The following is a 23,313-nucleotide window of genomic DNA, read 5'->3' as shown; positions in this document are numbered from 1 at the left end:
AACCAATGACGTTTCTGTTAAAACAAGCAGAGATCCACTGATTCCACTTGTAAAACACCAGATTGGTGAAAAGGTATTCATCTCGCTTGGTTGGAATGAAATCCAGCACTCATTGCAGCTCTTTGAAAACCGGTTTGACACCCCTGCTCTACTGGAAATTATAGGCAACAATAATTCTGCAGTTAATTAGTATAATTAATCAGCCCTTAGACCAAAAAAAAAAGAAAAAAAAGAGAGAAATACGGTTCCTAGGATCGATGCACATACGTACATCAATATACCTATCAAATTTCATTTTGACCATGGAATAACAGAATAACAATACTAAACCCATAATTATTTTTTTCTCTCTTCCCACATTTAATTAATGTAATTAATCTGTGCTGAGACAGAATAAAAAATACAGCTGCAAGGATCGATCCGTACACATCCCTAGACAGCCAACTGATTTCATTGTGACATGTCCTCGAAAAACAAAGAAGTACCTATTTTTATTCTGCAATTAATCCAATTAATCAGATTTGAGATAAAATGAAAAAATCTGTCTCTGACTTCAATGCGTATACTGTACATGCTAAGAGTATACCTACCAAATTTCATTCTGATCCGTCCAAATATAACAGACTTTCCAATTTTTGGTAGTCTCCGCCCCAAGAAGAACACCAAGAACAAGGAAGCGAGAACTTAAGACCTCCCTCCGGGTAGTCTAAAAATATGTCAAGACTAAGGGACTGCGATTGTACTCCTTTCCAAGCCTGCATGCAGTCAGGTGTCATTACTGGATGTAGCGGCAATATGCAGCCAATCATATTTCAACATGTGGGATTAACACAGTAGGATTAATGATTACACATACAATACAGGTAGTCCCCGGGTTACGAACGATTTCATTCCTACGCTGGCAACGTAACCTGAATTTCCGCGTTAATCGGAATCAACCCTTTAAGTGACCCTAAATTTCAAAATAACTTTCCAAAAAGTCCACAAGTATTTCATTTTGTTTAATGATGGAGGATACACTGCCCTCTAGTGGCACCGTTGGGTCTGACTGGACTGTCACCTTGCAGACTCGTCTGACATGGATAAAGGACAGCTGCACTCTGGTTTGGCCCACATAAAGCTGTAAGTTGTTTCAGCTAATATATGTTTGTGTAGGCATTTGTAAGTTTAGAACTTAAGTTTGTGGCGATATGTATGAGCGATTTGATATGAGAATTGTAAATACATTAGCATTCATAATATTTAAGATAGTGGACTACTGTTAGGAAAATTAGGCTAGTTTAATCTACTAAATTTCGAATTGATCAGAACAGATGAACGTTTAAACAATGTTTTGTGTCAAGTGTTTTATTGTTAAATGCATGTCATTTTGAACATAAGTGGACATATGTGTGTTACAGCTTTAAAAATTGTCAAAAGTGAAGGAAGCAAAAAGCTTTAAGGACCACAATTGCCTTGTGTGCTGTTTGTCAAGCAGAGCAACCTCACGCTTAGTGAGGACAGAACACTAATAAAGTAAAAAAAATAGATCCTGTGAGGTTCAATAAGGAGCTGTTTACATGGCTTACAAAAAAAAAAAAAAAAAAAAAAAAAAGAAGACATGCAGACGAGACTATGGCGTCGTTAAGTCAAAATCACCTAAATCGAGAATGTCATAACTCGGGGACTACCTGTATTTTTGACTGTCCTGTTCAATCCAATTTGCAGTTAGGGTGTTAATGAGAGAAGTACGGTAATTTTGGACTAAATGACATGATTGTTTAAACTTAACTTTAATAAAATTTGATTTTCATTATTGCTGGTTTATTTGGACAAAAGCTAAACTGATGTAAAAAAAAAACGGTGTCATGAATAGTGTCAATGGCAACTCTAACACCTCTCAAGTTGAAAAAATTCTGCAAGTCAAACTTGAGCAACAGCAAGACAAACATTGCCACAAGATTACTGTTGTTGAACAGACACACATCAGACTTTTACAGAATTGATGAAAGAATTTATTATGAACATAACAAAATTACAACACATTGACTTTAAACAATTAAAATAGAATATTCTCATTATATATACAGTATTCATTTTAAATGGGTCTTAGGCTTTGAGACAATACAAATGTCATTAGTCCACTTCTTCAACGATGGGCCCCTGGGGACTGGCCTGAGCACCAGCTCGGGCTTGACTACTGCAGCTTCCCGCAGGTCCCGCCCCCTGGTACAATTTGCTAATAATTGGCTGACACACACGTTCCAGCTCCTTTTGTTTGTCTTGGAACTCGTCTTTGTCTGCCAGCTGGTTGCTCTCCAGCCAGTTGAGTGTCTGCTCACACTTGTCCATCAGTGTCTTCTTGTCCTCCTCGGACAACTTGGCCGCCACCTTCTCATCCTGCACGCTACTCTTCACGCTGAAGACGAATGACTCCAGAGTGTTCTTGGCGGCAATCTTGTCCCGCTGCAGGTCGTCTTCAGCTTTGTACTTTTGGGCGTCATCCACCATCTTCTCTATTTCCTCTTTACTCAGACGGCCTTTGTCATTGGTGATAGTGATCTTGTTTTCCTTGCCGGTACTTTTGTCCACCGCCGACACGTTGAGGATGCCATTGGCGTCTACGTCGAAGGTGACCTCAATTTGCGGCACACCTCGCGGAGCTGGTGGGATTCCGCTCAACTCGAATCTTCCCAGCAGGTTGTTGTCCTTGGTCATGGCTCTCTCGCCTTCTAAGACCTGGATGAGAACACCGGGCTGGTTGTCAGAGTAAGTACTGAAGATCTGCGTCTGCTTGGTGGGGATGGTAGTGTTGCGTTTGATGAGTGGCGTCATAACTCCTCCGGCAGTCTCAATGCCCAGCGACAGAGGCGCCACATCCAGCAGAAGCAGGTCCTGGACATTGCCCGAAGTGTCCCCCGTCAGGATGGCAGCCTGGACAGCAGCGCCGTAAGCCACCGCCTCGTCAGGGTTGATGCTCTTGTTCAGCTCCCTGCCATTGAAGAAGTCCTGCAGAAGCTTCTGGATTCTGGGGATCCGTGTGGAGCCACCGACGAGGACTATGTCATGGATCTGGCCCTTGTCCATTTTGGCGTCTTTCAGGGCTTTCTCTACCGGCTCTAGAGTTCCTCTGAACAGGTCAGAGCAAAGCTCCTCAAAGCGAGCTCTGGTGATGGAGGTGTAGAAGTCAATGCCCTCAAAGAGAGAGTCAATCTCGATGTTGGCCTGGGAGCTGGAGGACAGTGTTCTCTTGGCCCTCTCGCAGGCGGTGCGCAGTCTCCTCAGAGCCCTTTTGTTTTGGCCAATGTCCTTCTTGTGCTTCCTCTTGAATTCGGCCACAAAGTGCTCCACCATGCGGTTGTCAAAGTCCTCTCCCCCTAGATGAGTGTCTCCAGCGGTGGCTTTGACCTCAAAAATGCCACCATCAATGGTCAGGATGGACACGTCGAACGTACCGCCGCCCAGGTCAAAGATGAGAACATTGCGTTCTCCTGACTGGTGTTTGTCCAGACCATAGGCAATGGCAGCCGCCGTGGGCTCATTGATGATCCTCAGAATGTTCAGTCCGGCAATGACACCAGCGTCTTTGGTGGCCTGACGCTGGGAATCGTTAAAGTAGGCAGGGACTGTGACCACGGCGCTGGACACCTGCTGACCTAGATAAGCTTCGGCCGTCTCCTTCATTTTCACCAGCACCATGGAGGAAATTTCTTCTGGATTGAAAGCCTTCTCCTCCCCTTTGTATTGCACCTGGATTTTGGGCTTCCCTTCATCAGCGACTACCTTGAAGGGCCAGTGCTTTCTGTCTGATTGTACCACAGGATCATCGAACCTCCTTCCGATGAGACGCTTGGCATCAAACACTGTGTTAGTGGGGTTCAATGCCACCTGGTTCTTGGCGGCGTCGCCAATGAGCCTCTCGGTGTCGGTGAATGCCACGTAGCTGGGCGTGGTCCTGTTGCCCTGGTCATTGGCGATGATCTCCACTTTGCCATGCTGAAAAACACCCACGCAGGAGTATGTGGTGCCAAGGTCGATGCCAATGGCGATGCCTTTCGCTGAGACCATTTTGTTTGCTTGACTGTCAATATGCTCGTCTGTGAGGGGAAACACATTATTGCAACACATTAATCATCAATTATCTACTTATTTTCTATGTACCCGATCCTCAATAAGGTCAAAGGTGGGCTGGAGCCTACTTTGGGTCAGAGATGGGGTACATACTAGTGCTGTCAAATTTATCGCGTTAATGGGCCGTAATTAATTTTTTACAATTAATCACGTTAAAATATTTGACGCAATTAACGCATGCACGTAATGACCCGTTCATGCATTGCCTCAAACAGTTTACAATGATGCCGTTTAAGCACATTGAGAGCAAAAAGGCAGAGAAATGCAATTGGACACAGGCGTTCATTGGACCGCGCATTTTATTGGGTTAAGGTTTGGCAACTCTTTCACAACAAATACAAGTATTGTGGCAAACGACGCGGAGAAGAATGACAGGAGACAATCTATTTCTTAACATGCTTAATTGAACACAACGCAGATCGTACTGTATACCACTTGCAGCCACCACTGACAGTCATGGTTGCCCAACTTCCCATCATTTATTTGGGCGGAACAGTTAAGTCGCTACAGTATCATTTAGTGACAGCACAACAAAAATAATGTTCCTATCTCTCAAAAAAATAATGTTCACAAAAAGAAAAATGCTCAATGCAAAGAGAACTGGCATTCCCAATCAAAATAGCTATGCAAAATACACATAAAACTTAATCAGACTTTGCCTTGGCTAGATCTCTAATCAATTTAAAACTCGCCATCGACACCATGTGGTGTATTTAAATCACTACATTACGTAGTTAAACTATTAGTTTATTTTTTGATTGAAAATTTTACACACTTTATTAAAACGAAAAGAGTAAGAGGGGTTTTAATATAAAATTACTATAACTTGTACTCAAATTTATCTTTTAAGAACTACAAGTTTTTCTATCTGTGGATCCCTTTAACAGATGTTAATAATGTTAATGCCATCTTTTGGATTTATTGTTATAATAAACAAATACAGTACTTATGTACAGTATGTTGAATGTTTATGTCCGTCTTGTCTTTTCTTTCCATTCCAACAATAATTTACAGAAAAATATGGCATATTTTAGAGATGGTTTGAGTTGCGATTAATTATGATTAATTAATTTTTAAGCTGTTATTAACTAGATTAAAAATTTTAATCGTTTGACAGCCCTAGTGCATACATCTATGTACAATTTACAGTCCCACATGGGAAGCCTTCAAAATGCAGAGCATTATAGCATGATAAATATTAAAACATTACAACAGAATAAACATGACAGCAGTACATGTTTTAAAAATCATGTTGAACAGCCCACGAACATAATGGTAAAATGGTATTCAATATTATATGCGAGATGCTTTGCCTTTCCAAGTTCTCCAGCAATGAAGCAGTAAATACATTGAAAAAGTTAGAAGGCTATAAGTAAAGTGCCTAATATAAAGTAGAATAGTGAAAGAAAGTGTCTACTTACTCTTAGAAGTCCTTTGTGAAGTTGCTGGATATTACGGATTTCTTGTCGATCTTGTTCATGAGTCCGCAGCTGTCCCGGAGCTGATTTTATACACTCAGAGCTGTCGTTCTGGACACTTCCAGACGTTTCTTTATCAAATGACGAAACCGATAGAAACAACTTCTGGTTTGCTGAGTTCAAAATAAAACACAATGGTAGTCGAATTCAGGCTGTGTTAACGCAAGTGAAAGAGCGTTTACTTTATTGTGAAGGCGCAAACAGATCCGAAAATTGATCATTGACGCGTACTTCATCCAGAACACTCTGGAATCGTCGAGAGAAAACGAGAAGACTGCCTCAAATGCAGGCGGGAGTTAATCCAGTATATATTAGTGGATGAGATAATCCTAATAAGAAAATTGTTATATATACTAGTATATATAAAAAATAATAGTGTTAAAGATAGTGGAATTTAAAAAAAAACAAAAAAACAACGCACCGTATTTAACATAGTGCGTTGTTTTGTCTCCTTGCTTTTCATCCAAAATATTTTATTCAACATTGATGAACAAATTAAAAAATTCCATCAAAAACTCCATCAAATTTTTATTTTTCTTCATTTTCTCAAATCTAAAAGCAAAATCTCAATTTTAACTATTCAAGAACATAGGATTTGTTTTAAAATTGAAGATAATGTAAACATTGACTTTTTTTTTTTATAATAAAGATATAGGTAACATACATTACCCCCAAAAAATAACTACAAATGACTTGCATTATGCACAGTGAAATGGAATATATTCATATTATATATCTTTTATTGTCAAGAAATAAATAAGTAGCCTTACATAAATGAACAAAAATAAGTGCAAAGTGCACATCAACATGGAAGAGGTTCTGACAAACACCTCGATTCGAGATGAGAGATTTTATATGGATGATATAATTCTTGGGCGCTAGGGTATAAAATGTGTTTATAAACTTTATTGGTGAACATTTGATTTGATTTGACACCAACCACTGGATTCATCAAACTAAAACAAAACCATCAAGTACAGCTACACAAAGGAGAAACATAAACTGCAGTTAAGTGCAGTAGAATAAACTTTTTTGCTGAAGAAACCAACTCTTGAAGGTTTTAATTGGGGTTTGTTCATCATTCGTTGAATAAAATGTTTTGGAAGAAAAGCAAGTAGACCTATGTCATTTAAGACATGATTATAATATTGTGCATTGTTTTTTTGTTTGTTTTTTCTTTAACTCCACTGGTGAATCTACGATATAACGTAGTATGGACACACATACTTTTAGTTTTCTTTTTTTCTTTTTTGTATATTTAACAATTTTGTTATAGGGATTGTCTCTCTCATCAACTAATACATACTGCAATAACTCCCGCCTGGCGCCTGCCCTTGATCCAGTCTTCTCGCTGTCTCTCGACGATTCCAGAGTGTTCTGGGTAAAGAACACGTCAATGATCTATTATAACATCTGTGTACGCCTTCACAATAAGGTAAATGCTCTTTCACTTGCGTAACCACAGACTGAATTCGCCTACCATTGTTTTATTTTGAACGCACCAAACCGGATGTTATTTCTATCGCTTCCGTCACTTGACAGAGAAACGTCTGGAAGTCTCCAAGGTGACAGCTCTGATTGTATAAAAGCAGCTCCGGGACAGCTGCAGCCTGCAGACATCAGAACAAGATCGACAAGAGATCCCGAATATCCAGCGACTTCACAAAGAACTAAGAGTAAGTAGACACTTCCTTTCTTTATTCCACTTTATATCAGGAACTTTACTTATAGCCTACTATATTTTTCAATGTATTTACTTCTTCTTTGTGGAAAAACTTTGCAAGGCAAAGCATCCCACATAAAATATTGAATACCATTTTATGTTGGTGGGCTGTTCAACATGTTTTTTTTTTTTTAACATGTACTGCTGTCATGTTTATTCTGTTGTAATGTTTTAATATTTATCATGTTGTAATGCTGTGCTTTCTGGAGGCTTCCCATGTAGGACTGTAAATAGTACATAAATGTGAATAGTTGAATGGATCCTGTCTCTGACCCAAAGTAGGTTCCAGCTCACTTTTGACCTCATTGAGCATAGGCGGCATGGAAAATGAGTTGACGAATGATGATTAATGTGTTGCAATAATGTTTCTCCTCACAGACGAGCGTATCCACAGTCAAGCAAACAAAATGGTCTCAGCAAAAGGCACCGCCATTGGCATCGACCTGGGCACCACATACTCCTGCGTGGGTGTTTTCCAGCATGGCAAAGTGGAGATCATTGCCAATGACCAGGGTAACAGGACCACACCCAGCTACGTGGCATTCACAGACACTGAGAGGCTCATTGGCGACGCCGCTAAGAACCAGGTGGCGTTGAACCCCAGTAACACAGTGTTTGATGCCAAGCGACTGATTGGAAGGCGGTTTGATGATCCGGTGGTACAATCGGACAGGAAGCACTGGCCCTTCAAGGTAGTCGCCGATGGAGGGAAGCCCAAAATCCAGGTGCAATACAAAGGGGAGGAAAAGGCTTTCAATCCCGAAGAAATTTCCTCCATGGTGCTGGTGAAAATGAAGGAGACGGCTGAAGCTTACCTTGGTCAGCAGGTGTCGAGCGCCGTGGTCACAGTCCCTGCCTACTTTAACGATTCCCAGCGTCAGGCCACCAAAGACGCTGGTGTCATTGCCGGACTGAACATTCTGAGGATCATCAATGAACCCACGGCGGCTGCCATCGCCTATGGTCTGGACAAACACCAGTCGGGAGAACGCAACGTTCTCATCTTTGACCTGGGTGGCGGCACTTTTGACGTGTCCATCCTGACCATCGACGGTGGCATTTTTGAAGTTAAAGCCACCGCTGGAGACACACATCTGGGCGGAGAAGACTTTGACAACCGCATGGTGGAGCACTTTGTGGCCGAATTCAAAAGGAAGCATAAGAAGGACATCGGCCAGAACAAAAGGGCTCTGAGGAGACTGCGCACCGCCTGCGAGAGGGCCAAGAGAACACTGTCCTCCAGCTCCCAGGCCAACATCGAGATAGACTCTCTCTTTGAGGGCATCGACTTCTACACCTCCATCACCAGAGCTCGCTTTGAGGAGCTTTGCTCTGACCTGTTCAGGGGAACTCTAGAGCCGGTAGAGAAAGCCCTGAAAGACGCCAAGATGGACAAGGGCCAGATCCATGATATAGTCCTCGTCGGTGGCTCCACACGGATCCCCAGAATCCAGAAGCTCCTGCAGGACTTCTTCAATGGCAGGGAGCTGAACAAGAGCATCAACCCCGACGAGGCGGTGGCTTACGGCGCTGCTGTCCAGGCTGCCATCCTGACGGGGGACACCTCAGGCAATGTCCAGGACCTGCTTCTGCTGGATGTGGCGCCTCTGTCGCTTGGCATTGAGACTGCCGGAGGAGTTATGACGCCACTCATCAAACGCAACACTACCATCCCCACCAAACAGACGCAGATCTTCAGTACATACTCTGACAACCAGCCCGGTGTTCTCATCCAGGTCTTAGAAGGCGAGAGAGCCATGACCAAGGACAACAACCTGCTGGGAAAATTCGAGCTGAGCGGAATCCCACCAGCTCCGCGAGGCGTACCACAAATTGAGGTCACCTTCGACGTGGACGCCAACGGCATCCTCAACGTGTCGGCGGTGGACAAAAGCACCGGCAAGGAAAACAAGATCACTATCACCAATGACAAAGGCCGTCTGAGCAAAGAGGAAATAGAAAAGATGGTGGACGACGCCCAAAAGTACAAAGCTGAGGACGACCAGCAGCGGGACAAAATCGCCGCCAAGAACACGCTGGAGTCATATGTCTTTACCGTAAAGAGCAGCCTGCAGGATGAGAAGGTGGCGGCCAAGTTGTCCGAGGAGGACAAAAAAACACTAATGGACAAGTGTGAGCAGACACTCAGCTGGCTGGAGAGCAACCAGCTGGCCGACAAAGATGAGTTCCAGGACAAGCAAAAGGAGCTGGAACGTGTCTCTCAGCCAATTATCAGCAAATTGTACCAGGGGGCGGGACCCACGCAAAGCTGCAGTAGTCAGGCCCGGGCTGCTCAGGCCGGTGCCCAGGGGCCCACCATTGAAGAAGTGGACTGAAGACATTTGTATTGTCTCAGAGCCTAAGACACATTTAAAATTAATACTGTATATATGGTATGAGAATAAGCTATTTCAAATGTTTAAAGTCATCATGTTTTAATTTTGTCATATTTGCAATAAACTGATTTCATCAATTCTGTAAAAGTCTTGACGTGTGTCCATTCAACAACAGTAACCTTGAGCCAATGTTTGACTATTTTTTTCAACAAGAGCTACAGTGCCTTGCAAAAGTATTCGGCCCCCTTGAATCCTGCAACCTTTCGCCACATTTCAGGCTTCAAACATAAAGATATGAAATTTAATTTTTTTGTCAAGAATCAACAACAAGTGGGACACAATCGTGAAGTGGAACAACATTTATTGGATAATTTAAACTTTTTTAACAAATAAAAAACTGAAAAGTGGGGCGTGCAATATTATTCGGCCCCTTTAATTTCAGTGCAGCAAACTCACTCCAGAAGTTCAGTGAGGATGTCTGCATGATCCAGCGTTGTCCTAAATGACCGATGATGATAAAAAGAATCCACCTGTGTGTAATCAAGTCTCCGTATAAATGCACCTGCTCTGTGATAGTCTCAGGGTTCTGTTTAAAGTGCAGAGAGCATTATGAAAACCAAAGAACACACCAGGCAGGTCCGAGATACTGTTGTGGAGAGGTTTAAAGCCGGATTTGGATACAAAAAGATTTCCCAAGCTTTAAACATCTCAAGGAGCACTGTGCAAGCCATCATATTGAAATGGAAGGAGCATCAGTCCACTGCAAATCTACCAAGACCCGGCCATCCTTCCAAACTTTCTTCTCAAACAAGGAGAAAACTGATCAGAGATGCAGCCAAGAGGCCCATGATCACTCTGGATGAACTGCAGAGATCTACAGCTGAGGTGGGAGAGTCTGTCCATAGGACAACAATCAGTCGTACACTGCACAAATCTGGCCTTTATGGAAGAGTGGCAAGAAGAAAGCCATTTCTCAAAGATAACCATAAAAAGTCTCGTTTAAAGTTTGCCACAAGCCACCTGGGAGACACACCAAACATGTGGAAGAAGGTGGTCTGGTCAGATGAAACCAAAATTGAACTTTTTGGCCATAATGCAAAACGATATGTTTGGCGTAAAAGCAACACAGCTCATCACCCTGAACACACCATCCCCACTGTCAAACATGGTGGTGGCAGCATCATGGTTTGGGCCTGCTTTTCTTCAGCAGGGACAGGGAAGATGGTTAAAATTGACGGGAAGATGGATGCAGCCAAATACAGGAACATTCTGGAAGAAAACCTGTTGGTATCTGCACAAGACCTGAGACTGGGACGGAGATTTATCTTCCAACAGGACAATGATCCAAAACATAAAGCCAAATCTACAATGGAATGGTTAAAAAATAAACGTATCCAGGTGTTAGAATGGCCAAGTCAAAGTCCAGACCTGAATCCAATCGAGAATCTGTGGAAAGAGCTGAAGACTGCTGTTCACAAACACTCTCCATCCAACCTCACTGAGCTCGAGCTGTTTTGCAAGGAAGAATGCGCAAGAATGTCAGTCTCTCGATGTGCAAAACTGATAGAAACATACCCCAAGCGACTTGCAGCTGTAATTGGAGTAAAAGGTGGCGCTACAAAGTATTAACGCAAGGGGGCCGAATAATATTGCACGCTCCACTTTTCAGTTTTTTATTTGTTAAAAAAGTTTAAATTATCCAATAAATTTTGTTCCACTTCACGATTGTGTCCCACTTGTTGTTGATTCTTGACAAAAAATTAAAATTTTATATCTTTATGTTTGAAGCCTGAAATGTGGCGAAAGGTTGCAAGGTTCAAGGGGGCCGAATACTTTTGCAAGGCACTGTATGTTTGGTATTAGAGTTGCCATTGACACTATTGGTTTTTGACATCTATTTAACTTTTTGTCCCAATAAACAGCAAAAAGGAAAATCAAATTTTAGCAAGGTTAAGTTTAAACGATCATGTCATTTAGTCCAGTTATCGTCGTTCTCGCACTGACATCCTAACCGCTAACCGGATTGAACAGGAAAGTCAAATGTTGTATGTGCTATCATTAACCCCACTTCCAGTTTTAGACTTCATTGCAATCATTTGATTCGCAGTTTTAACTTTTTGTAATACTCTTTATTTTTAAAAGATGGCTCTTATGGAAAAGAATGCTAAACATAAAAACATGAATAGCACTGTAGGCCTGGTTAAATGAGAGTCAAAGCCCAGTTTACAAGTTGGTTACACGTTGAATATTTGCAAGGTAAAACATGCATAACAACCCCAAGTTCAAGGGTGTAGGTTTGGTCTAACATTGGTAGGAATGATATAACAACATAACCTGCATGTACACTTTTTGCTGGGGACGGGACGTTCATAAAACCAAAGATATTATTTAACGGGGGTCAGGGCTGCTTTTTTCACGAATATGAACCTAATTAAGTGATAGGCTAAATGATGAATGTAAAATAAAGCTGTATCGACTCAATACTTTTCATGTGTATTTGTTCAGGTGATACAAAGTTCAATTCAAACCTTTGTTTTCAAAAACTACATAAAAATAGGGCTGTCAAAATTATCGCGTTAACGGGCGTTAATTAATTTTTAAAATTAATCACGTTTAAATATTTGACTTATTTAACGCTCAAACAGATTAAAATGACAGCACAGTGTAATGTCCACTTGTTACTTGTGTTTTTTGGTGTTTTGTCGCCCTCTGCTGGCGCTTGGATGCGACTGACTTTATGGGTTTCAGCACCATGAGCTTTGTGTAATTATTGACATCAACAATGGCGTGCTACTAGTTTATTTTTTGATTGAAAATTTTACAAATTTTATTAAAACGAAAACATTAAGAGGGGTTTTAATATAAAATTTCTATAACTTGGACTAACATTTATTTTAAGAACTACAAGTCTTTCAATCCATGGATCGCTTTAACAGAATATTAATAATGTTAATGCCCTCTTGTTGATTTATTGTTATAATAAACAAATACAGTACCTATGTACCGTATGTTGAATGTATATATCCGTCTTGTGTCTTATCTTTCCATTCCAACAATAATTTACAGAAAAATACTGCATATTTTATCGATGGTTTTAATTGCGATTAATTACGAATAATTATTTTTTAAGCTGTAATTAACTCAATTGAAATTTTTAATTGTTTGACAGCCCTAAAATAAATATTTTGAAGTGTAAGTCAATTTATTAAAAACAAATTTAAACAAACAAACAAACAAAAACGAGGACCTATCCAAGAATCCGGTGAGTGTATCGTTTGTTTGTTAGCGCTGCTACTAGTCGCTAATCTCCTAGTGCTCCTCAATTTGTTTTCTCCTACGGACACATCGGAGAATCGATCCTAGGCTGGTTCGGCTCTCCTAGTGCTCCTTAATTTGTTTTATCCCACGATTTAACAGGTCGTGGATTAAAACTACTCTCCTCTCCTCTCTAGCTCTATCTTGCTAGCCTAGCTTATCTGAGCTATGGCTAGCCCTCTGCCTTCTTCCTCCCGTCTTTTCTGCTCAGTGTGCTGTATGTATAGCGAGCACCCTGGCTCCTTCGTCGAGGACAGTAGTAGCTGTAGGAAGTGTAGCTTAGTCTCAGGGTTGGAGACCAGGGTTTTTGAGCTAGAAGCACGGCTCTGCACTCTAGAGACGAAAGCTAGTCCTAGCTATAGCCAGGTAGTGGCAGGGCCCGCAGGTCGTGCTTGCAGTAGTAGGATTGCTAGCGCAGGTAGCCCCCCAGCGAGCCCCGTGCAGCCGGGGGAAATTAAGGACGGATTTGTGACTGTACGGGGGAAGCGCAGTGGTAAACGCACAACCTTAGTGCACCAGCAGCTTCACGTCAGCAATAGGTTTGCCCCCCTCAGCGACACACCGGCTGAACCAGACACTCTCGTAATTGGAAGCTCCATAGTTAGAGACGTGAAGCACCCGGCGGTGTCTGTCAGGTGTTACCCAGGGGCCAGAGTCGGTGACATCGAAGGAAACCTCAGGCTCTTAAAGCAGAGTAGGAAGAGGTTCCGCCGTATCGTGATTCACGCAGGCGGTAACGACGCCCGGCGGAGACAGTCTGAGGTGCTTAAATTAAACGTAGCCTCGGTGTGTGAACTTGCTAAGTCGATGGCGGACACCGTAGTTTTCTCTGGTCCTCTGCCTAATTTGGTCAATGATGAGATGTACTCTAGATTCTCATCATTTAACCGCTGGTTGTCTAGATGGTGCCCAGAAAACGATATAGTCTTTGTTGATAACTGGCACGCGTTTTGGGGCAAGCCCGGGCTCATGCGCCGAGACGGCATTCATCCGACTTGGGACGGTGCTGCTCTCTTAACTCGAAATTTGGCCGCCAAACTAAGTCTCCCAAAGTGACACTTCAGAGTGGGGGCCCGGGCGCAGTGTTGTAGTGTAAAACACAACTCTGTCAGTAGTGACCACTCGCCTCTTTCCGAGCTGTCACAAATCCAAAATTCAGGACAGAAGATAGAGACTGTGTCCGTGCCTCGTATAGTGAACAGGGGAAAACAGAGTACTATAGGAACGAGACCAAAGAATTTAATACATATAGTCCCTGATAGCAGTGAAAATAAAATAGCTCGTAATAATAAATATATAAGATGCGGATTATTAAACATCAGGTCAATCTCGCCCAAATCTCTGTTAGTTAATGACTTAATTGGGGATTATAATATTCATATTTTGGCCCTGACTGAAACTTGGCTTCAGCAGGATGACTTTGTTAGACTTAATGAATCCACACCCCCAAGTCACGTGAATTTTCACACAGCTAGAAGCACGGGCCGTGGAGGGGGGGTGGCAGTAATATCACACTCTTGTTTAGGTATGAGCCCAAAAAGTAAAGCTAATCACATTTATAAATCCTTTGAAAGTCTAGCACTATCAATTATAGACGCTAACTGGAAGAACCAAAAACCAATTCTTTTCATAGTGGTTTACCGTCCCCCTGGTCCCTACTCACAGTTTTTGTTAGATTTCTCTGACTTTTTATCTAGTACTTTGCTAAGCTGGGATAGAATTATAATTGTAGGGGATTTTAATATACATGTTGACGATGAAGGTGACTCCCTTGGTAAGGCCTTTAATGACCTACTAGATGGGACTGGCTTCATTCAAAATGTAAATAAACCAACTCATAGTCACAAGCACACCCTGGACTTGATTTTAACATACGGTACAGAGATTAGTGACCTTAGTGTCCATCCCCACAACCCCGTACTGTCTGATCATTTTCTAATTACCTTTCAGTTTGTGCTTCAAGATAATCCGCCACTAGTGACCAGAACTCAGATGAAAAGGACATTAGGTGATCACTCTGTTTCAGAGTATAAACAGATAATTCAGCCTATATTTGCCTCCATGACATCTAATTATGAAGGAATGATGCCCGGCCTTGCTGTTAATGACGAGTTTGTTGATCGTGTTCTGTTTACGTTTCGTACCACCCTCGATGTCGTCGCTCCCTCCAAATTAAAGTTTGTCAAGCCGAGACGAGCCTCTCCCTGGTATAATGCTGAAACACGCTCTCTTAAACAATCGACACGCAAATTAGAAAGACTTTGGCGCCGTTCCAACACAGAGCACACCCTCTCTGCCTGGAAACGCAGCTTAGTGACATATAAGCAGGCCTTGCGTACGGCTAAAACCAGATATTACTCATCCTTAATAGAGGAAAACAAAAATAATCCTAGGTTTCTGTTCAGCACTGTAGCAAGGCTGACAAACAGTCACACCTCAATAGAACCTTATATCCCAACCACCCTTAGCTGTGATGACTTCCTAAAATTTTTTAACAATAAAATCGCAACTATTAGAAATAAAATAAATGAATCACTTCCAGTTATTAGGTCTGATAAAGTGCAGACAAAGAATTCGGAATCTCCTATAAAACCCTCTAAAATATTAAATAACTTTACCACTGTAGACCAAATTGATTTAATTTCTATTATAATGTCCTCCAAACCATCAACGTGCCTCCTCGACCCAATCCCAACCAAACTTTTTAAAGAGACCCTGCCTCTAACTATTGACACTATCTTAAATATAATAAATACCTCATTAGTTACTGGCTACGTGCCGCAGTCCTTTAAATATGCAGTTATTAAACCGCTCTTGAAAAAATCTACTCTTGATCCTGATATTTTGGCCAATTATAGACCTATTTCTAACTTACCATTTCTCTCCAAAGTCCTTGAAAGAGTGGTAATTAAACAGCTCTGTCAGCACCTACAGGACAATAGTTTATTTGAACAGTTCCAGTCTGGCTTTCGAGCTCATCATAGCACTGAAACCGCATTAGTTAAAGTAACTAATGACTTGTTACTTGCCGCTGACGTTGGATTAGTCTCGATCCTGGTTCTGCTGGACCTGAGCGCAGCCTTTGACACAGTCGACCATAATATCTTATTGCAGAGATTAGAATGTGACATAGGCATTAGAGGAGCAGCCCTATGCTGGTTTAAATCATATTTATCTAATAGGTACCAGTTCGTCAATGTAAACCAGCAATCATCATCGTACTCTAGAGTTAGTTATGGTGTGCCGCAAGGATCTGTCCTCGGGCCCATCTTGTTTACGCTGTATATGCTTCCTCTAGGTAATATCATCAGAAAACATAGCATTAACTTTCACTGTTACGCTGACGACACACAACTGTATTTATCAATTAAACCTGAGCAGGTCAGGCAAGTAGAAAAACTAAGCGCCTGCGTCCGAGATATAAATACCTGGATGAGCACTAACTATCTTCTACTTAACCCTGAAAAGACAGAAGTCCTTATAATAGGCCCGAAAAGTGTTAGAAACTCTTTATCTGCCCAGATAGTCACTCTGGACAATGTAAGTGTAGCCTCCAGCGCCACAGTTAAAAACCTAGGAGTTTTATTTGACCCTGACTTATCGTTTAAAGCACACATTAAACAAACCTGTAGAACGGCTTTCTTTCACCTGCGCAACATTGCCAAAATTAGAAATATTTTATCTAAAAGTGATGCAGAAAAATTAATTCACGCGTTCGTTACATCGAGATTGGATTACTGTAACTCCCTACTTGCAGCTTGTCCTAAAAACTCTCTAAAAGGTCTTCAGCTAGTCCAAAACGCAGCAGCAAGACTTTTAACAGGAACCAATAGAAGAGAGCACATCACCCCTGTGCTCCAGGCACTTCACTGGCTCCCAGTCGAGTTTAGAATTAAATTTAAAATACTCCTTCTTACATTTAAGACCATTAATGGGTTGGGGCCATCTTATCTCACCGATGCTCTCGTCCCATACCGCCCCAACAGAACACTCCGATCTCAGAATGCAGGTCTACTGGTAGTTCCCACGGTTTATAAAAGTACTGTCGGAGCTAGAGCCTTTAGCCACCAAGCCCCTGTTTTATGGAATCAGCTTCCAGCTAGTATTAAAGAAGCCGAGACAGTTTGCACATTTAAGATTAGATTAAAAACGTTCCTATTCGACAAAGCTTATGGTTAGGCTAGTTGAAGTCGGAGTAGACTCACAGTTTAGTTTAAGCTGCACTAGAAGCTATAATGCTGGGGGCAGTACAGCCGCTGAGTTCTATCTCCTTTTCTTACTCTACCTACTATTTGTCTTACTTTATTTCTATTTTCCATTGTTAATATCTAGTTGTCTAGTCTCTTCATCACTAGTCACCCGGTGTCCCCTTTCCCCCCTCCCCTCTGGGGAGGGGCTATTTTTCAGCTGCAGCCTCCTGACTATCCGGACCCCTGGCTGGATTGACGTCCTCGCTGCTACCCCCGTCTCATCTGACCAGAGGGACCTCTTCTTGCTCCTTTACTCCACTGTATTTTTACGGACTACAATTTCGCTTGCTAATTCCCATTAGCCGTTCTGGGGTTCCTGTCTATCCGTCCTGGGAGTGGATCTCTCCTGACTGTGGTACTCCCCAAGGTTTCTCATTTTTCTCCCAATTGACTCTGGAGTTTTTGGAGTTTTTCCTTGCCGGCATGGAGGGTCTTAGGATAGGGGATACCCAGGACTTGAACTGTATCTATTCATCTTTGTTGCTTCATTTCTAATTGTGTATCATATTGCCTCTGTAAAGCCCTTTGAGACCTCTGTTGTGATTGTGGGCTATACAAATAAAATTGAATTGAATTGAATTGAATTGAATGGGTCCACTTCTGGGGGGCACTGGAGCACTCCTAGACTCCAACTAAAGTATTGTAATATAAAAGTGATTTGGGGAAAAAATAATAATCTGAGATATCTAAGGACCAATCTACAGTACATCTAAGGCATACTAGACTACCCCAAGACTGGGACCAAAAGTACTCTCTTGAGACTCTTCAATTCTTGGATTGCTCTCCAGAACCTACACCCTTGCCCTGAGTGTAAAGGGAACAAATAAAGCACATTTAGGAGGCATTAATGCATAGGGCGGAGTTTGACTTTTGGAACGGGGCGGGGACACAACATGTTGATGACTCCTAAACGCAGTGTCAGCAATAAAATTAACTTACAAGAATATTTATAATAAAATGTTGAAAGTTTTTTTGTTTCCCATCATTGTTGAGGGGAATTCTAAATTAGGCTGCTAAGGACAGCTAGACTTTTCGCCAAGATCGTCATCCATTGAATATGGTACGCCTGCCAGTGTCGTGCTAATTTAGTTACCCCCGTCAAAAATTGTATCCCTTGGGCGGAGTCACTGCGCTGCACTGATTTGCTTGATTTCCGTGTTTTGGTGATGTAGTTATCTACGAGGTTTTAAAACATGGCCCATCCAACAAAAACATAAAAACTTTTTTTTTTCTGTCGTATAACGTAACATCCGTACTGAACGTAAAACAAGTAAAACAGTAGTTTTACTTGTAGAATGACCTACAGTATAAGTATGTTACGTTCAGTTTGGTGTCTTTAATTCTGCTCTCTCATGTTCTCACCTCCAGTTAGGGTTTCGCTGTTTAAAAAAAATAAAATAAAATGGCCTACTGTTCAAAATTTTTCTTCCCCCAGAAAATTGAGATTTTAAGCTTTCCAATGCTGCTCACATGTGCATATCGGACAGTTTTGAAATTTGGCCAAATTGGGGCTCTCAGAGTGGAACTTCAAGTCACCTGAGTGTTTTCCACCATATACTGTATATATTTTAAGAAATTGTTTTTAAGCACTTCAAATGTATAATGATAAGTTTTAAACATGTTACTGTCCCACAGAATTATTTTTAAACGAAAAAAAAGTAGATGCCCAATCCGTTAAAAAAATAAAATAAAAATGCTTGTCTTTATTCAAGGGTACCACGGATAGAAAGACATGTAGCCCTTAAAAGATAAATGTTAGTACGAGTTATAATAATTTAATATTAAAACCACTCTCAATGTTTACGGTTTAATAAAATTTGTTATATTGTTTCAACTAGTAGTTTGCCATTGTTGTTGACGTCGCAGGGCGGTGACGTCACATAGACACGATGCCAGACTTCCACCGCGTCACTCTTTAACTATTATATGTCCTCGGTTCTGCCCTTCCAATTTGTCCTGTTCAATCCAATTTGCAGTTAGGGTGTTAATGAGAGAACTGCGGTAACTTTGGACTAAATGACATGATTGTTTAAACTTAACTTTAATAAAATTTGATTTTCATTATTGCTGGTTTATTTGGACAAAAGCCAAATTGATGTAAAAAATAAATGGTGTCATGAATCGTGTCAATGACAACTCTAACACCTCTCTAGTTGAAAAAATGCTGCAAGTCAAACTGGAGCAACAGCAAGTGAAACATTGCCACAAGATTACTGTTGTTGAACAGACACACGTCAGAATTTAACAGAATTGATGAAACAATTTATTATAAAGATGACAAAATTACAACACGATGACTTTAAACATTTAAGAAATGATATTCTCATATTGTACAGTATATACAGTATTAATTTTAAATGGGTCTTGGGCTTTGAGACAATATACAAGTCATCAGTCCACTTCTTCAACGATGGGCCCCTGGGGACTGGCCTGAGCACCAGCCCGGGCCTGACTACTGCAGCTTCCCGCGGGTCCCGCCCCCTGGTACAATTTGCTAATAATTGGCTGACACACACGTTCCAGCTCCTTTTGTTTATCTTGGAACTCGTCTTTGTCTGCCAGCTGGTTGCTCTCCAGCCAGTTGAGTGTCTGCTCACACTTGTCCATCAGCGTCTTCTTGTCCTCCTCGGACAACTTGGCAGCCACCTTCTCATCCTGCACGCTGCTCTTCACGCTGAAGACGAATGACTCCAGAGCGTTCTTGGCGGCGATCTTGTCCCGCTGCAGGTCGTCCTCAGCTTTGTACTTTTGGGCGTCATCCACCATCTTCTCTATTTCCTCTTTGCTCAGACGGCCTTTGTCATTGGTGATAGTGATTTTGTTTTCCTTGCCGGTACTTTTGTCCACCGCCGACACGTTGAGGATGCCGTTGGCGTCTACGTCGAAGGTGACCTCAATTTGCGGCACGTCTCGTGGAGCTGGTGGGATTCCGCTCAACTCGAATCTTCCCAGCAGGTTGTTGTCCTTGGTCATGGCTCTCTCGCCTTCTAAGACCTGGATGAGAACACCGGGCTGGTTGTCAGAGTAAGTACTGAAGATCTGCGTCTGCTTGGTGGGGATAGTAGTGTTGCGTTTGATGAGTGGCGTCATAACTCCTCCGGCAGTCTCAATGCCCAGCGACAGAGGCGCCACATCCAGCAGAAGCAGGTCCTGGACATTGCCCGAAGTGTCCCCCGTCAGGATGGCAGCCTGGACAGCAGCGCCGTAAGCCACCGCCTCGTCGGGGTTGATGCTCTTGTTCAGCTCCCTGCCATTGAAGAAATCCTGCAGGAGCTTCTGGATTCTGGGGATCCGTGTGGAACCACCAACAAGGACTATGTCATGGATCTGGCCCTTGTCCATTTTGGCGTCTTTCAGGGCTTTCTCTACCGGCTCTAGAGTTCCCCTGAACAGGTCAGAGCAAAGCTCGTCAAAGCGAGCTCTGGTGATGGAGGTGTAGAAGTCGATGCCCTCAAAGAGAGAGTCGATCTCGATGTTGGCCTGGGAGCTGGAGGACAGTGTTCTCTTGGCCCTCTCGCAGGCAGTGCGCAGTCTCCTCAGAGCCCTTTTGTTTTGGCCAATGTCCTTCTTGTGCTTCCTCTTGAATTCGGCCACAAAGTGCTCCACCATGCGGTTGTCAAAGTCCTCTCCCCCGAGATGAGTGTCTCCAGCGGTGGCTTTGACCTCAAAAATGCCACCTTCGATGGTCAGGATGGACACGTCGAACGTACCGCCGCCCAGGTCAAAGATGAGAACATTGCGTTCTCCCGAGTGGTGTTTGTCCAGACCATAGGCGATGGCAGCCGCCGTGGGCTCATTGATGATCCTCAGAATGTTCAGTCCGGCAATGACACCAGCGTCTTTGGTGGCCTGACGCTGGGAATCGTTGAAGTAGGCGGGGACTGTGACCACGGCGCTGGACACCTGCTGACCAAGGTAAGCTTCGGCCGTCTCCTTCATTTTAACCAACACCATGGAGGAGATCTCCTCTGGATTAAAGGCCTTCTCCTCCCCTTTGTAATGCACTTGGATTTTAGGCTTCCCTTCATCAGCGACTACCTTGAAGGGCCAGTGCTTCCTGTCCGATTGTACCACCGGATCATCGAACCTCCTTCCGATGAGACGCTTGGCATCAAACACTGTGTTACTGGGGTTCAACGCCACCTGGTTCTTGGCGGCGTCGCCAATGAGCCTTTCGGTGTCGGTGAATGCCACGTAGCTGGGCGTGGTCCTGTTGCCCTGGTCATTGGCGATGATCTCCACTTTGCCATGCTGAAAAACACCCACGCAGGAGTATGTGGTGCCAAGGTCGATGCCAATGGCGATGCCTTTTGCTGAGACCATTTTGTTTGCTTGACTGTTGATACGCTCGTCTGTGAGGGGAAACACATTATTGCAACACATTAATCATCAATTACCTACTCATTTTCTATGTACCCGATCCTCAAGAAGGTTAAAGGTGAGCTGGAGCCTCATTTAAGTCAGAGATGGGTACATACTAATTTATCGCATTAATGGGCGGTAATTAATTTTTTAAATTAATCACGTTAAAATATTTGACGCAATTAACGCATGCACGTAATGACCCGTTCATGAGTTGCCTCAAACAGTTTACAATGACGCCGTTTTAGCACATTAAGAGCGAAAAGGCAGAGAAATGCAATTGGACACAGGCGTTCATTGGACCGCGCATTTTATTGGGTTAAGCTTTGGCAACTCATTCACAACACATACAAGTATTGTGGCAAACGACACGGAGAAGAATGACAGGAGACGATCTATTTCTTAACACGCTTAATTGAACACAACGCAGATCGTACTGTATACCACTTGCAGCCACCACTGACAGTCATGGTTGCCCAACTTCCCATCATTTATTTGGGCGGAACCGTTAAGTCGCTACAGTATCATTTAGTGACAGCACCACAAAAATAATATTCCTATCTCTCAAAAAAATAATGTTCACAAAAAGAAAAATGCTCAATGCAAAGAGAACTGGCATTCCCAATCAAAATAGCTATGCAAAATACACATAAAACTTAATCAGACTTTGCCTTGGCTAGATCTCTAATCAATTTAAAACTCGCCATTGACACCTTGTGGTGTATTTCAATCACTTCCTTAGGTAGTTTGAAAATTTTACAAATGTTATTAAAACGAAAACATTAAGCGGGGTTTTAATATAAAATTACTGTAACTTGTACTCAAATTTATCTTTTAAGAACTACAAGTCTTTCTATCTGTGGATCCCTTTAACAGAAAGAATGTTAATAATGTTAATGCTATCTTGTGAATTTATTGTTTTCATAAACAAATACAGTACTTATGTACAGTATGTTGAATGTTTATGTCCGTCTTGCGTCTTTTCTTTCCATTCCAACAATAATTTACAGAAAAATATGGCATATTTTGGAGATGGTTTGAGTTGCGATTAATTACGATTAATTAATTTCTAAGCTGTGCTTAACTCGATTAAACATTTTATTTGTTTGACAGCCCTAGTACATACATCTATGAACAATTTACAGTCCTACATGGGAAGCCTCCAGAAAGCACAGCATTACATCATGATAAACATTAAAACATTACAACAGAATAAACATGACAGCAGTACATGCTTTAAAAAATCATGTTGAACAGCCCACTAACATAAAATGCTATTCAATATTATGTGTGGGATTCTTTGCCTTTCCAAGTTTCCCCACAATGAAGCAGTAAATACATTGAAAAAGATAGCAGGCTATAACTAAAGTTCTTAATATAAATAGAATAGTGAAAGAAAGTGTCTACTTACTGTTAGAAGTCCTTTGTGAAGTCGCTGGATATTACGGATCTCTTGTCGATCTCGTTCTTGTGTCCGCAGCTGTCCTGGGGATGATTTTATACAGATCCGATCTCGTTCTTGTGTCCCCAACTGTCCCGGAGCTGCTTTTATACAGTCAGAGCTGACATTCTGGACACTTCCAGACGTTTCTTTATCAGATGACGAACCCGATAGAAACAACTTCCGGTTTGGTGAGTTCAAAATAAAACAATGGTAATCGAATTCAGGCCGTGTTAACGCAAGTGAAAGAGCGTTTACCTTATTGTGAAGGCGTAAACGGATCCTATAATTGATCATT

The 23,313-nt window shown here is 42.2% G+C and overlaps 4 protein-coding genes across 5 annotated transcripts; 2 read left to right on the top strand and 2 right to left on the bottom strand.

Annotated features, from left to right (window-relative positions):
- Positions 1 to 1,950: 1,950 nt before the first annotated feature.
- Positions 1,951 to 23,114, bottom strand: LOC130907277 (heat shock 70 kDa protein 1-like). Of its 2 annotated transcripts, none has more exons than XM_057822164.1 (2): positions 5,532 to 5,670; positions 1,951 to 4,076 (listed from the first exon to the last, which is right to left on the bottom strand). In XM_057822164.1, exon 2 carries the CDS (start codon positions 4,045 to 4,047, stop codon positions 2,116 to 2,118), a length of 1,932 nt encoding a protein of 643 aa, XP_057678147.1. In that variant the 5' UTR covers positions 4,048 to 4,076; positions 5,532 to 5,670; the 3' UTR covers positions 1,951 to 2,115. The 2 variants fall into 2 exon arrangements, with proteins under 2 accessions (XP_057678147.1, XP_057678146.1); XM_057822163.1 differs by lacking the exon at positions 5,532 to 5,670 and adding an exon at positions 22,986 to 23,114 and having other exon boundaries at positions 1,953 to 4,076.
- Positions 7,167 to 9,918, top strand: LOC130907280 (heat shock 70 kDa protein 1-like). The gene is made up of 2 exons (XM_057822166.1): positions 7,167 to 7,264; positions 7,690 to 9,918. Exon 2 carries the CDS (start codon positions 7,719 to 7,721, stop codon positions 9,645 to 9,647), a length of 1,929 nt encoding a protein of 642 aa, XP_057678149.1. The 5' UTR covers positions 7,167 to 7,264; positions 7,690 to 7,718; the 3' UTR covers positions 9,648 to 9,918.
- On the top strand, positions 12,941 to 17,791 carry LOC130907282 (uncharacterized). Its single transcript, XM_057822169.1, has one exon. It carries the CDS (start codon positions 13,131 to 13,133, stop codon positions 14,016 to 14,018), a length of 888 nt encoding a protein of 295 aa, XP_057678152.1. The 5' UTR covers positions 12,941 to 13,130; the 3' UTR covers positions 14,019 to 17,791.
- LOC130907276 (heat shock 70 kDa protein 1-like) lies at positions 19,453 to 23,136 on the bottom strand. The gene is made up of 2 exons (XM_057822162.1): positions 22,986 to 23,136; positions 19,453 to 21,564 (listed from the first exon to the last, which is right to left on the bottom strand). Exon 2 carries the CDS (start codon positions 21,533 to 21,535, stop codon positions 19,604 to 19,606), a length of 1,932 nt encoding a protein of 643 aa, XP_057678145.1. The 5' UTR covers positions 21,536 to 21,564; positions 22,986 to 23,136; the 3' UTR covers positions 19,453 to 19,603.
- Positions 23,137 to 23,313: the final 177 nt, after the last annotated feature.

Source organism: Corythoichthys intestinalis, chromosome 19 (assembly GCF_030265065.1).
Source record: "Corythoichthys intestinalis isolate RoL2023-P3 chromosome 19, ASM3026506v1, whole genome shotgun sequence".
In the NCBI taxonomy this organism is placed as follows: Eukaryota; Metazoa; Chordata; class Actinopteri; order Syngnathiformes; family Syngnathidae; genus Corythoichthys; species Corythoichthys intestinalis.
The sequence above is the reverse complement of the archived record's forward strand: the minus strand, read 5'-3'. Positions and strand labels throughout refer to the sequence as shown.